Source organism: Haliotis asinina, chromosome 5, assembly GCF_037392515.1.
Source record: "Haliotis asinina isolate JCU_RB_2024 chromosome 5, JCU_Hal_asi_v2, whole genome shotgun sequence".
Taxonomy (NCBI): Eukaryota; Metazoa; Mollusca; class Gastropoda; order Lepetellida; family Haliotidae; genus Haliotis; species Haliotis asinina.
In genome coordinates, this window is record NC_090284.1 from 23,577,299 (window position 1) to 23,590,660 (window position 13,362).

Sequence of the window (13,362 nt, forward strand, 5' to 3'; positions counted from 1 at the left end):
ATGTCTTTTAATAGTTTGGTATTAATTAAATAAAAACATAGCAACACACATAAAGCTCGGGCAAATGAATTCACGTATTTTGATACACATTATTGTTTACGTGCATTTTTGTTCAAATGCTGAGCTGGGACATCTATTATGCATAATGTTATGGATCGAATTGGTATTTAGGCAATGAGTCTAATGTTACCAAAGTTTATTCAACGTCTATCGAGTATGTCAGGGGAAAACAGGATTCAGTTCTCTTTCTCCAAGAACAACAAGTCAGACTGTCTTAACTAACAACCTGCAGAGAACAAATCAGACTGTCTTCCCCAACAACATGTAGAGAACAAGTCAGACACTCTTCCCCAACAACCTGAACAGAATAGGTCGGACTCTAAACACAGCGTCACTCAGGCTGTTATGAAGCCACTCATTACATCAAGGATGGTTTGTAAGAATCGCTTGAACATGCCAGAAGAGCCCGAGATTGGCTGGTTGTGTGAAGCTCTGACCTGACCTGGTTCCCGGAGTAGAGTATTACCCGCTTTCCTCCCTCCGCCTTCATCGTCACGAGGTGAACATCGCACACACAGACGCGAAGGCTCTACTTAAACAGCGTATCGCGCTACAGGGAACTACAGTTTCTCTTCTCGTGCGGGTCTATGAATATGCGGGTAACGGCTACACGATACGGGACGATGGATAGAAGGGTACTCATACTAGTCGCTGCCCTTATTGCTTTGACACACCCGGTCACGCCCATACCCGTGGGGGAAAGGGTAAGCATTGTTCTCCTTCATCTTTACAACGAAGTTATTTGTTGCAATAGTGGATATTTCGTTAATTGTATATTAATGTTCCCTATTACTAATAACATAAGATAGCTACAGCTGCACCTATGAGTACAATAGTATATTGATTAAGACACGTGGCTTTGTTAGAATGTGTGGATGCAGATAAGTTTATGTAGTAAGGTGTTGTTTGTGAAATACCGTATTCATATATTCATCGCTATCTCTACGAATAGCTTTTCCGTATCGAGTAACGTATAGACACATGACTGTTATTCATTACAAGTCTTGTACATGTGTTAAACCAGCAGTGGTGTTGACATGTTCCTCATTCAAGTAATGGCAATTTGATGATGCGTGTCAATACTACAAGATTGGGCTTTCATGAAACAGACACGCAGTACAGGCTCGGAAATAATTACATTTACAGCTGATGACTTTAACAGGACAGGGACTAGTATTTGCGTTATTACGACAGAAAGAGAAACCTTTGCTGAAAAATGTTACCTCACGCAAACTAATCATGGAAAGGACGTCACATAATTTCACAGTTTCTGATTAAAGATCATTTTTCGCATGTGAATGATTGGACATCTGTTATTTCCAAACGAAATCCGCTCCACGTGTTTCTTGATTGGCATCTCCGTACTGTTTAAGGATTAACGTTCTTACGTCAGTCGCTGAATCTGAATCTGCACTGAATCATCAACACACATGCACGCATGTTGTATAGGATTAAAGCTTAATCTCCGAAGCTGCTTCGTTCTTTCTAGCATCATGGCTTCTTGCCACGATGAAGGTCAAGTAATCAAATATTGCTGAACATCCATTTTCCTCGCTCCTTGTGCTAATTACCCGGGAAGGAGCGAGCCTGGTTGTGTTTTACTGCGTCCAAGCTCTGTATACATGTGTGGTGTACACAGACCACTGCAAACCGTCCTCTAAAAAGTTTACACCTTTTTAGTCAGATACTGGTTTACTGGACTGACTGACTCACAATAGTCCAGGTTTAAAATACTTCTTTACATTATTAACTAGTGAGGGAACAGGTCCACTTTGATGGTGGTGTTAATTGTATTTGTGGTACAGTGTTTACACACGTTCAGGTAACAATTCTGTTACCGTAGTTACCGTAATCTTGACCAGTCACGATGGGGTGCGACTGTTTTTGTTTGCCGTGAATACGTACTAATGAATGTAGGTATTAGCTTTGAGATTCTGTAACCTGTGTAGATGTATGTTGAAATGAAATTGATCAATTTATGTAAGGTTACATGCATTTCTAGAGTATCTTGCCGTCCCTATACTATTTTAAGTTGGTTTTTGCACAGTACAAAATGAAGCAAGTTAAACTTTACTCAGATCCAGAAATCTGTCATCTCTCTTTAAAGTTTAAATTGTTTTGGTCTCATTAATCTCAAAGACTAGGTGTTAATCTAGATTTCTCATGAATGATGCCTGTGGTCGGCTAGCTAGCTATTACACACACACACACACACACTCTCTCTCTCTCTCTCTCTCTCTCTCTCTCTCTCTCTCTCTCCATCTATCTATCTATCTATCTATCTATCTATCTCTTTCTCTCTCTCTCACATAAAGCTATATAAAGATATAGTTTCCTCGTATACCTCCAAAATTCGTTAGAGTGCAGCGTTAGACAACGACCAAATCCACCAAGTTCTCGGATGCCAATCAAACAACATATCCTTAGGCAAATCGAATAATCATCAGTATTGTTCGCGGAAACATTGTCACTGTCTACATATCGAGTTATCCTAAGTTCGAGACACCAGAGTGTCGTTACTGAACTGATTTCATTGTCTTTACTATATATCAGTGAAGTGCATTCATCTCGCTTACAGGCTCTTCGTTGATAAACGACATTTTCGCATTCCTTTGTTTAGGATTGAACACATCCCTACGAAGCCTTGTTTTAAATATTACATTTTTTCACTGTCAACTGAAACATACCTCCACATGCCCCACTTTATGCATGGCCTATACGCAAGAGCAGGTGTACCGTTATGTCGTTTAGAGTCTCACACACAATGCATGGAAGGTGAAGAGGTGTGCTTTCTTTGCCCAAGCAAGTGACATTTAACACAGAACGATCCAATACATCGTAGATTTGAAATAACATGCTTAAAGATCGCGTTTGTACGTGCGTTAAAACGTACAGGATGTGTACTGATTGACCGCTGTGACATTGATGACACGCGTTGCATAAGATCAGAGCATCGGATCAGAGCATAACACTACAGAATCCGGTGCTTTTAGCGACCGATTTCAGTCATTAGACACCAGTTTGGGACATAAGTGTTTTTATGATACAATCTGTATGTTACAGTAACATTTTTATGGGATTGACGGGACTATGTTGAAACAATACTAAACCTTTTTAAGAAGGTTTAAGGAACTCGGTTCTCAACTACTGTGGAGGCTGTATAAACCGGCATCTGTCCAATCCGGCAAGTTGTCAACAGCAGGGTAAAATTTCAGTCCTATCCCTGGCTTGTACATTTATCATCACTTCTACTATTCGGCATGCTGTGTAAACCGGATTAATTCTTCAGTTCCTGTGAGTTCTGGTTTAAAAAGTTTCCACTGTAGTAATAACTACCACGTGAGATGTGATACCTCTGAACTTGTGTGTGTGTGTGTGTATGTGTGTGTGTGTCAACAATGGACGTGTGCGTGCGTGCGCGTTCGGAATTGCATTCACTCACCCATGGATTATAAGGTAAAATAAGCTCGTTTTGAATAGATCTCAAAACTAATGGTATTGTATGGTCAAAGTTTCACCCCGACGGAGATGGTTATTGCTCATACTATCGACCACTTGTATAAGTGACGCAACCTAGGTTATTACAGTCGGCCGTTATATAGTTGGAATATTGATGTTTGCAACAACACTTCCTCAAATAGTTCCCACAAACACATTAAGTGCATTTGACGAGGGCATTGTAGCTCAGTGATTTGCTTGGTACTATCTGCAGAATCAACTAGACCTAATTGCCGAAGCATGTGCTTTCCACAGGACGTAATTACCCAAGCCTCGTATTGCCATGAGCGACGCCGTGACACTGATGACGTTGTCGTTCACAGCAGTCGACGTCGTTGCAGTCACCGGAGTAGTGTAGGTGGTTGTTACCATCGGCGTTTCCGTCCAGAGACAGATGTGAAAAGGCGAGGCATTTTGCATCACGTTTGTGACGTCCCGGGACAATGAACCTCCGACAAAGGAGTATTCACTCACTTGTAGGACGTTTAAACATGATGAGTCGTTGTTGATGGCGTCTGAGTCCAGTTAGTCCAGTTACTATTCTGAGTGTGCGATTGTATGCGGCTATCTGTGTGTCTGTCTATGTGTTGATTTACTGTGAATTCTTCGATACAGAGACACAATTTCTCTGTAAAATGGAATCAAACAATTTCTTTTTTCTCTACAAAATCACAATTATTGATATAAAATTATTGAAATATAAAATCATAAAATATGATAAAAAAGGATGGGGGTTGGGGCGCGGTGGTGTAGCCTAGTAGTTAAAGTATTCGCTCGTGACGCCGAAGACCCGGCCTCGATTCTCCACATGGGTACAATGAATGAACATTGATATTACTGGAATATTGCTAAAACGGCGTAAAACTAACCAACTCACTCACATATAGACACATTCAGCATGTCTAAAAGCCCATGGGCTTCTGTTCCTTGGCCGAGAATCAAAATCTGAATAGGTCGGAATGGAACCTGATCGGCAGATCCTGGCAGAAATGTTTGTAAAGTAACACACGCTGTCTTAACCGGCGCTCACTGGGACCGAAGAAATAATCCGGATTAGACAAAGTATTGGATTGTAAAGCTGATAATAAATGCACAAGCCAATTATGGGACTGAGAAGTTATGCCGGTGTTAACAACTTTCCGGATTGGAGAGATGCTGGTTTTGACAGCTTCCACTGTACTGCCGTTTCTTCCACAGCTACTTTGACTATAAGAATAGCAAACAATGTAGAATATGTTAAACAAAAATATCGATTTAATCATTGCAGTCAATGTAATAAATCCCACCGGAAATAACTTCAATCTTTTATCGGTTAACACAAATCCTGCATTAAATACTTTAACTGCTCAATACAAAAGGACATGGTTGTGCACCATTCATTCCGTTGAAAATAGAACTAGAAAATAACAGTTAATTCGAGAGTACACACTGTGGAAATGTGATTTAGTGATTTTTCAATTGCTCGTACATCACATTTATAGCGAAGGAAAAACACACTATATATCATTCGCCGGATACAAACTTTGCCCAATCAATACCATGTTGAAATTAAACCTCTCCTGATTTATCCCAACGATGAACAATATGGCCGAGGGTTATTTCCTCCGAAATTGAATAAAAGCATTTTTTCTTTGATGGTGTCCTGAAAGTTTGATGCCTCAATAGCAGAAGCGACAGGAGTGACAGTTGCGTCCGAGAATCGCTTTCATCAACTTAGTCTTTGTCAAACAGTAATTTGTACGTAATATGATGCAAAGAACTTCAAACGTAGTCATGTCACTGTCCCACAGCGAGTAGTTCCGTGCCGTTTCCACTATGTGGCGAGATGTTGTACTGTGCAGGAAGCAAGAGGCACAATGGTCTAATGCCATGAAATTTGTTTGGCGGGGTTGCGTCGCTTAGGGATGCGAGAAACTTTAGATCGTCGGTTCGAATCCCATCTCACTGTGATTATAATTCTGGATTTGTCAGAACCATGACTGTTAGCTAAGATAATAGCCACCTTCCTCAAACTGAATTAACAGTGAACCAGTGTAGATCCCGGCAAGAACTGGGCTTCAGAAGCCCATACTTGTAAGAGGCGACTGACTGAATCAGGTGGCCAGACTCACTGACATGGCTGGCAAACGTCATCGTATCCCAAGTGCATAGATCGATGCTAATGATGTCGATCACTGGATTGTTTGGTCCAGACTCGATTAATTACATACCCCAGTCATACAGCTGTAATATGACGGTGTTAAACAACCAGCCAACCAAAAATCAAACCAGCGTGAAACCAACCTCACTAATTTCTGCTCTCGGGAACCATTGCCAGCTTTTTCGTTGTCTGGTTATTCACAGATGTTTTGCTTTTGGTCGTTCTTGAAAATGGGTTAAACGTTTTAACTCCTAAAAAGACGACTGATGGACTGGTGGGAATTCATGGTATCTTTTCATTTGAATTATTGGACAGCATTGGACGTCCCCGACAAAAGTTGTTTGATTTTTCATGATTTCTTCACAACGGTAGCTGGACATGGAACGTCATTGTAGGATCTAAAGGTGATTATATATGTACTGACTTAGACCACTCGCCAGCGGTCGTGCAGTTCTTTGTTAATCTGTGGTATTTCAACGCGGTTGTACAGAGGAAGATGCTCCCTCGAGCTGCGATAAACGATTCGCAGAAACACAAGATACCGTTTCTTCACAGTATCACGATCTTTTTGGTTTGCTCGTTGTTTAACTCCACACTCAGCAATATCCCAGCTATATGACGGCGGACTTTACATAATCAAGTCTGGACACCAGGCATTCCAATGATCAACAGCATGAGCATCGATCTACTTAAATGGAATACGATGGCATGTGTCAACCAAGTCAGCAAGCCTGAGCACCCGATCCCGCAAGTCACCTCTTACGACAAGCATGGGTCACTGAAGACCAATTCTAACGGATCTTCCTGGGTGAGTCACGGTGGCCGAACAGTTTAACAATAGCCATGTATATTATACCATTGTCTAGAGTTTGTATGCACGCATAAGGGGTTGTATATTGTATACGTGGGTGTTATCTTCTAATTAATTCCTTGTCCTACTTATCCAGCATGACCTCCGTGTACTTTAGAAATTGGATACCAAGGTCACAATACAGCCTATTCAAAGAGTAGGTCGGGGATAGTAACGTCTCACCACATGTTGGTCGAGTGGGAAAAATACGGAACCACTTACTGTAGGACGATGACACGAATGTGCTTGAGGATCGTAGCCTCCTATCACGTACAAATATTATTTGACCAAGACCAGGTTGATAACAGACTCAAATGTCGCTCACGGTGGGGTAGCCTAGTGGTTAAAGCGTTCGCTCGTCACGCCGAAGACACGGTTCGATTCCCTACATGGACACGATGTGTGAAGCCCATTCCTAATTTCCCCTGATGTGATAGTGCTGGAATTTTGCTAGAGGCGGCGTAAAAGTAAACTTACTCACTAGCGTTTACAGTATCGCGTCTAAGATCACGGTTCGAGTCTCCAATTGAGAATAATATGTGGAGCCCATTCCTGATGTTTCCCGATATGAGAGGGCTGGTTTATTGGTAAAAACCTGGTAGAAATCTCGGACATCCAGTATCTGTAAATCTCGAACGACAAAGCCAGAGAATAGTAAGTCCGTTTTCTAATACCACTGGCAGCATTATATTGCTAACAGCGGCGTAAAACTAAACTCACTCACATGTCACTCCTGTTGTTTCTGCTATTGACGTTGCTAACTTTCAGGTCACTCCGAACTGAGAATATTTTTTTTCAATTTCCTTGGAAACACTTGGCCACGTTGTACATTGCTAGGATAAAAAAAAACAAGAAAGCATTTTAATCTGGTATCGAATGGATAATGTTTGTTTCCCGAGGGCAAGATACAGCATTTTTTCAGTAACTGTAAATGTAGAGGATCATTTGATTGTAGCTGTATTATTTTAGGACGGAATTCCTGCAGGTAGTAAAATCTCTTCACCGAGGGCAAACTCTCTGCCGGAATCTCAACGGAGAGACATGTATATGTATTTGTTACAGGACAACTAAACGTGTCAGACAAGGGACCTGCCATTCTGTCCCTCAGTTCTCAAAGGGACACACGCTGATCACCTATTCTGTGGGAATCCACCGAAGGGAATAGAGATCTATTTTTATTTTTTTTTTTAATCCCTATAGAATACAAACCTGGGAGGTTGTTCCCCACTTGAGCTTCGCCATAACTCAATACCGCGATGACAGAACATATCCAGTGAGTGAGTGAGTTTGGTTTTACGCCGCCTTTAGCAATATCCCAGCAAAATCACGGCGGATCACTCCAGAAATGTGCTTCACACGTTGTACAATGTGGAGAATCGACCCGATTCTTCAACGTGACGAGAGAACGCTTTAACCACTAGGCTACGTCACCACCCCTAAAATTCCGAGGTATGTGCAGAGAATAATTTAATACCAACGATATATAGTGTATTAAAGTATAACGAATTGAGCATCTGTTGGTGTTCCGACCTCCATGAGTGTTAAATGTCACCTAAGCAACATATCAGCCATCTAGTGATAAGTCTTCATAGGCGGCGACAAGAAGATAATAGATATTGAAACATACAACCATAAAACATTAATCATCAAGAGATAATGTTATTTTTGTATTTCTGTTATCACAGAAATCATACGATAGTCCTGGTATTTCAAACAATCGTCAGCATAACAGCCATAATTGAGCAGATTATTGCCTAACTGTGTGAGACTAGAACGGATGAGAGACTCTCAGAGAGCTAGCAATGTGCCAAGTCTCCTCTGTTCGTGGGACCAGTCTCTCCAAGCGTCTGTCCGACTACCCACGTGTTGGAGGTACTGTTATATGGATGGAGAACTAAGGTTACTGGGAGAGTCCCGTTAGCTGTAACACAATAACTCACCACATAGATCACATATCACCAATCACTTTTGAGTGACGTTTCTGGGTCACATGTACATGTTCTTTATCAGGAACGAACGTCATTGGCCAGTGTTGACTATTAGGCCCACATAATTTCATCATGTAACTCAAAGTATGCATTTCTCGTTGTAATGTGGTGTAATAAACTAACGTGCATAAGAAACTTTACCAAATCGAAATGACTGATATGACGAATCGACAAACCTACATTGTGAAAAAGGAAAGTGTATCCTACTAAAATTCACTTTCCTTTTCCACAATGGTGCTTTGTCCTTTTATAATATTATTGATTTCGATTTGGTATCGTTTCTTTTGGCATTTATAATATAATATATGATATGATATGATATGATATAATGCATAGGAAAAATACTGTCAGGACATTATCAGTTCATGTTGAATGTTTCATTGATCACGGTTACTATTGAAGTAAATTGTACTAAATTTTCATTAAAATGTTTTCTGGCTCAGTATTTAACAGTGAAGTCCCGGTAGTTTGGAAAGGCAGTGTAAAACTTTACTCACTCACTCAATGGTTTGGACTTCGTGTGTCCTGAAATCTCGATTTCAGGACAACATGTGCTGACGTTCGATTTCAAAACTCTGACGAAATCGGAGTGGCCAGTGTCAGCGCATGTTAGCCAGTTGACGTCAAACTTCGGATAACCTCAATAGTCCGTACGTATAGAAATCCTGGAGTATGGTACTCTGGTACACCCTCGATATGGGGTCATATGAATTGATAGTTCAACTGTGGATAAAACTGACAAAAGAATTTTAAAATGCAATTTTGATGTAGGATTTATTGATCTGACAAGGCCAGCTTTGTCAAACTATTTAGCACTTAATCTAAATATTTGCCATCAACATATACAGTGGATGTTTTCTCTCGTTTCCTAACAGCGGTTTGATAAATATATCAATAGTACATTTTATACTTTTGTATCCATTACCTGATCAATCTTGGATACAACTAATACGCCGATATTATAATACGCGCATAGCCAGTCGAACATGCTTGAGCGGTATACACGATTAATTGAAAATGATTCCTGATTGTGCCAAACAGACTGACGTTTCGGTACCTCAGAGCGATGTAAGCTGCACTAATGAATGATATCTGAAATAAACCAGGAAGATCTAGATTAAAATTGTCCTTCAGCAGCCCGTAATTGTCGTAAAGGGATACAGACGCGATTGGGTAGTCAAGCTCGATGACGTGATTGGCACGTCTGACGTGATTGATACCTGTTGCTTCGATCGATGTTCATGCCGTTGATCACAGGATTATCTGATCCGGACTTGAACTGTCGACATATAGCTGGATTATCGCTGAGTGCGATCATTAAAAAAATCCAGCACAACAATGAGGTCTGTAATGTATCTGATTTCAGTAACTCGTCTTTGAAATCTTCAACACTGACATGTATGCCACGAGTCCCGGAAGTATTGCAATGTACATGCATACGTGAGTATGAAACAGGCATTCTATATATCTTGTTACTTCCGCAGGAGACGTGCCATACACCTGTAGGTCTGGCTTCCGACGCCCTGGATCCATTGGTGGACTTCGAGCTGGCAGCGTCTGACGGCAACGCTAGCAACGTCAGGTTGAATGGGCCGTCGTCGTGGAAGGTGTACAGTCTCAGTAACGAGCCATTTGTACAGGTAAATCACATCGTGTTTTAAGTGCATTTTCAACTTGTGTCTCATCTACTGTGGAGTTTGTACTCACAGAAACATTATTGACACCGATAGTATCATTTGGAAGCGTATTATTGTCACGCTCTAAAACACATTAACTCTACGAAGACGATACTTTCATCTACGTAAAGATATAGAGAGTGAGTGAGTTTAGTTTTACGCTGCACACAGCAATATTCCAGCTATATGGCGGCGGTCTATAAATAATAGAGTCTGGACCAGACAATCCAGTGATCAACAGCATGAGCATCGATCTGCGCAACTAGGAACCGATGACCTGTGTCTACCAAGTCAGCGAACCTGACCACCCGATCCCGTTAGTGGCCTCTTGCGACAGATATAGGAAATATACTGAGAATACTAAACGATGTCCCTAGTAATATATGTATGAAACTCTTGAATGGCTTGGTATCTAACGAGCGAAAGTTAAGATCAAAATTAAATCTCATAAATCAAGTTACGGGACGAGTGCACTACGCCGACATAATAGGGATCACGTGTATGAATAAATTTCATTTCATTGTCACCATTATTTCACCTGATTTGATTTTTAAAGGTAATAATGGGGTATGAAAAAGGGATCAAATAACTTCACGCAACATGATATTTATTTTACATAAATGATGTTACACCCAGCCGAGAAAAGCACAGTTGAATTCATTTTGTTTTGATCACGTTAGTTCGGTCATTAGTGCAAATAGTTCCGGCAGCACGCGATGTTATTACACAATGTGTAATACCATCTAATTTGTATATTTATGAAACAATGATATCTTCAACGGGTGAGAAATAACAGGAGATATGAGTATCATCTGCGTGGATGAATCTTCTACGAAAATGAAAAAGCTCTTTATAGATTGTGGAGCTGATAGGCTTCAGTATCTCTGCGACATAGTGGATTTTTCACTGGTCTGGGAGGTTGACCGCAGTGTGCTATTTCAAAGGCGAGGTCCGCATGCTTTCCCTGAATTGTGTCAATCACATTGCTGTCAAAACTCGTTACATATATTGGGCTCACGGCGTTATCAAAATGTTGAGACTACGTTAATGTGCCAGTTTTGTTCTAACACTCCGGGGCTAGCTGAAGGTAAACGATCCACTTAGTCGTTAAAGGCTACAATTTCCGTTGTATAGAGTGACTTCGCCTTGGTGTGTCACAAAATTATGATCGTGGCTTTAAACCCTTGCACGCGCCAGCCGTCTTCTGAGTTCGTCTACGTCATGCACGTGCTCGTGGGTTGCACTGAATTGCTGATGAAAGTCTTAAACCTGCATCACATAAGGACTTCCTCGCATATTATGCTTCTGCAGACTCGCGAGGCGCTACTTCCGGTACCACATTTCCGTTGACAATCGTATATTCAAGAACCAGTTCTGCTTCAAAATCTAACCACCTACAAATATGACTTTACAAGACTGGATACCAAGTGTACAAGCTGTTGATAGTCGTAATAGCTGGCTAATGTGCGGGTTTTTAAATCGGAAATATGTTTCCTGCAAGGAATTATCGGTTCCTTAATGTCAGCTTGCAACCGTGAGTCCATTCGAAGAGGTATTGAACGTTGTTTGCTACCGGAAATGCTAAACAACTGAAGCTCTCGCGAAGTGCCGTGACCTATTTTTGGACCTTATAACTGGAATACTGTTAAAGCGGTGATTCACAGTGCTCGCCCACTACTTTGAGAATGGTTTTACTCCCCGTATAGAAATAATCCACCAATATCAAGGCAGGTTGCATCAGAAATGGGCTTCACACTTTGGACTCATGCAGGGAGTCGTACCCCAGTTTTCGGTTTCGAAAGTGAAGCCTTATCTACTAGGCCACCCTACCGCCGAAACTGTCCTCGACTAGAATGACAAACCGAAGTTAACCTGTGTTAAATATTTCATCATTAGCCTGACACGAGGTACTGCACAAATATTTTCTTACATTGACCAAGATCTTTTATGGATAAATCTTCTTTTAATCCTTTGACACTCAATGTTTCGGGGTCATTTCAGACCCTTTCATCAGGTAAACTGATAATGAGATTTATCAGTGATCATGGTCATGTATAACAACTTCTAAATGCCGCTAAAAGACATCATTCTCTTACATTGTTTTTTTTCAGGTGACACTTTCTAAACCAATGTTGATCACAGGCATCCAGACCCAGGGAGACCCGGATGAAGGCGCCTGGGTCGTGCAGTTCCGGGTTGCCTACAGTAGAGATTGTGAAGCATACACCAGCGGGGACTCGGTAAGTTGTAAACAATATATGATACTGTTGTGCTTATTAAAGCGTCCTCGTGTGTCCAAAATGAGTGAGTTTAGCTTTACGTCGCTTTTTGCAATATTTCAGCAATATCAGAAAATGGGCTTCACACATTGTACCCATGTGGGGAATCGAACCCGGGTCTTCGGCGTGACGAGTGACCGCTTTAACCACTAGGCTACCCCACCGCCCCCATGTTGCATTCAAATTAATGAACATTCAAATTCAGTCGGTATTAAATTATCAGAGCTACGTCATTTGGTGGTTGGTTGTTTAACACCGCAGTAATATTCCAGCAATTTGGAGTCAGTAAATAATCGAGTTAGACAATCAAATGATCAACAGCATGAGCATCGAATTGCGTAACTGGGATGCGATGACATGTGTCAACCTGTTCGTCCGGTTAATATGGCAAGCATGGGTTGCTGAAGATCAGGTTGAACCTAGCGTAGTCATGTTCCTTAACTCTATATAGACAGTATCCAGGGTTTGCGAGTTATCATTGTCTAGCCTGACGAGATGACCTTATAATGACATTTGTTCAGTGTACGGTTCCAGAGGGGGGTGCAGGGCTGCGCAATACCCTCACCCCACCCCACCACCACCCCTTTGTCAAACGACTATTGAAACTCGTGTGAAATCTCAATAATGTGCACCCACCACACCCCACCACACCCATCCCCCTTTCTCAAAACGCTGTTTCAGCCCCGAGTGTATATGACGTATTCAGTGACGTCACTGATATTCACAGTGAAACATGATATAATAATGTCTGTCAATTGTAGATAAATATTTCTAGAAAAAGATTAAAACTAGCTAGGGTAGCTTAGAGGTTAAAATGTTCGGAATACAGTTTCAAGCTCGAGGCTACCTTCTTCATACTGTTCGCAGAATA

General features: G+C 41.3%; 1 protein-coding gene across 1 annotated transcript in view; it reads left to right on the forward strand.

Annotated features, from left to right (window-relative positions):
• Positions 1-548: 548 nt before the first annotated feature.
• Positions 549-13,362, forward strand: part of LOC137284684 (uncharacterized) — a 32,612-nt gene continuing 19,798 nt past the window's right edge. Inside the window, exons 1-3 of the mRNA XM_067816596.1 lie at positions 549-764; positions 10,021-10,176; positions 12,324-12,452. Of these exons, the coding sequence (XP_067672697.1) occupies positions 648-764; positions 10,021-10,176; positions 12,324-12,452 (402 nt within the window). The 5' untranslated portion in view covers positions 549-647. The remainder of the gene's footprint in view (positions 765-10,020; positions 10,177-12,323; positions 12,453-13,362) is intronic.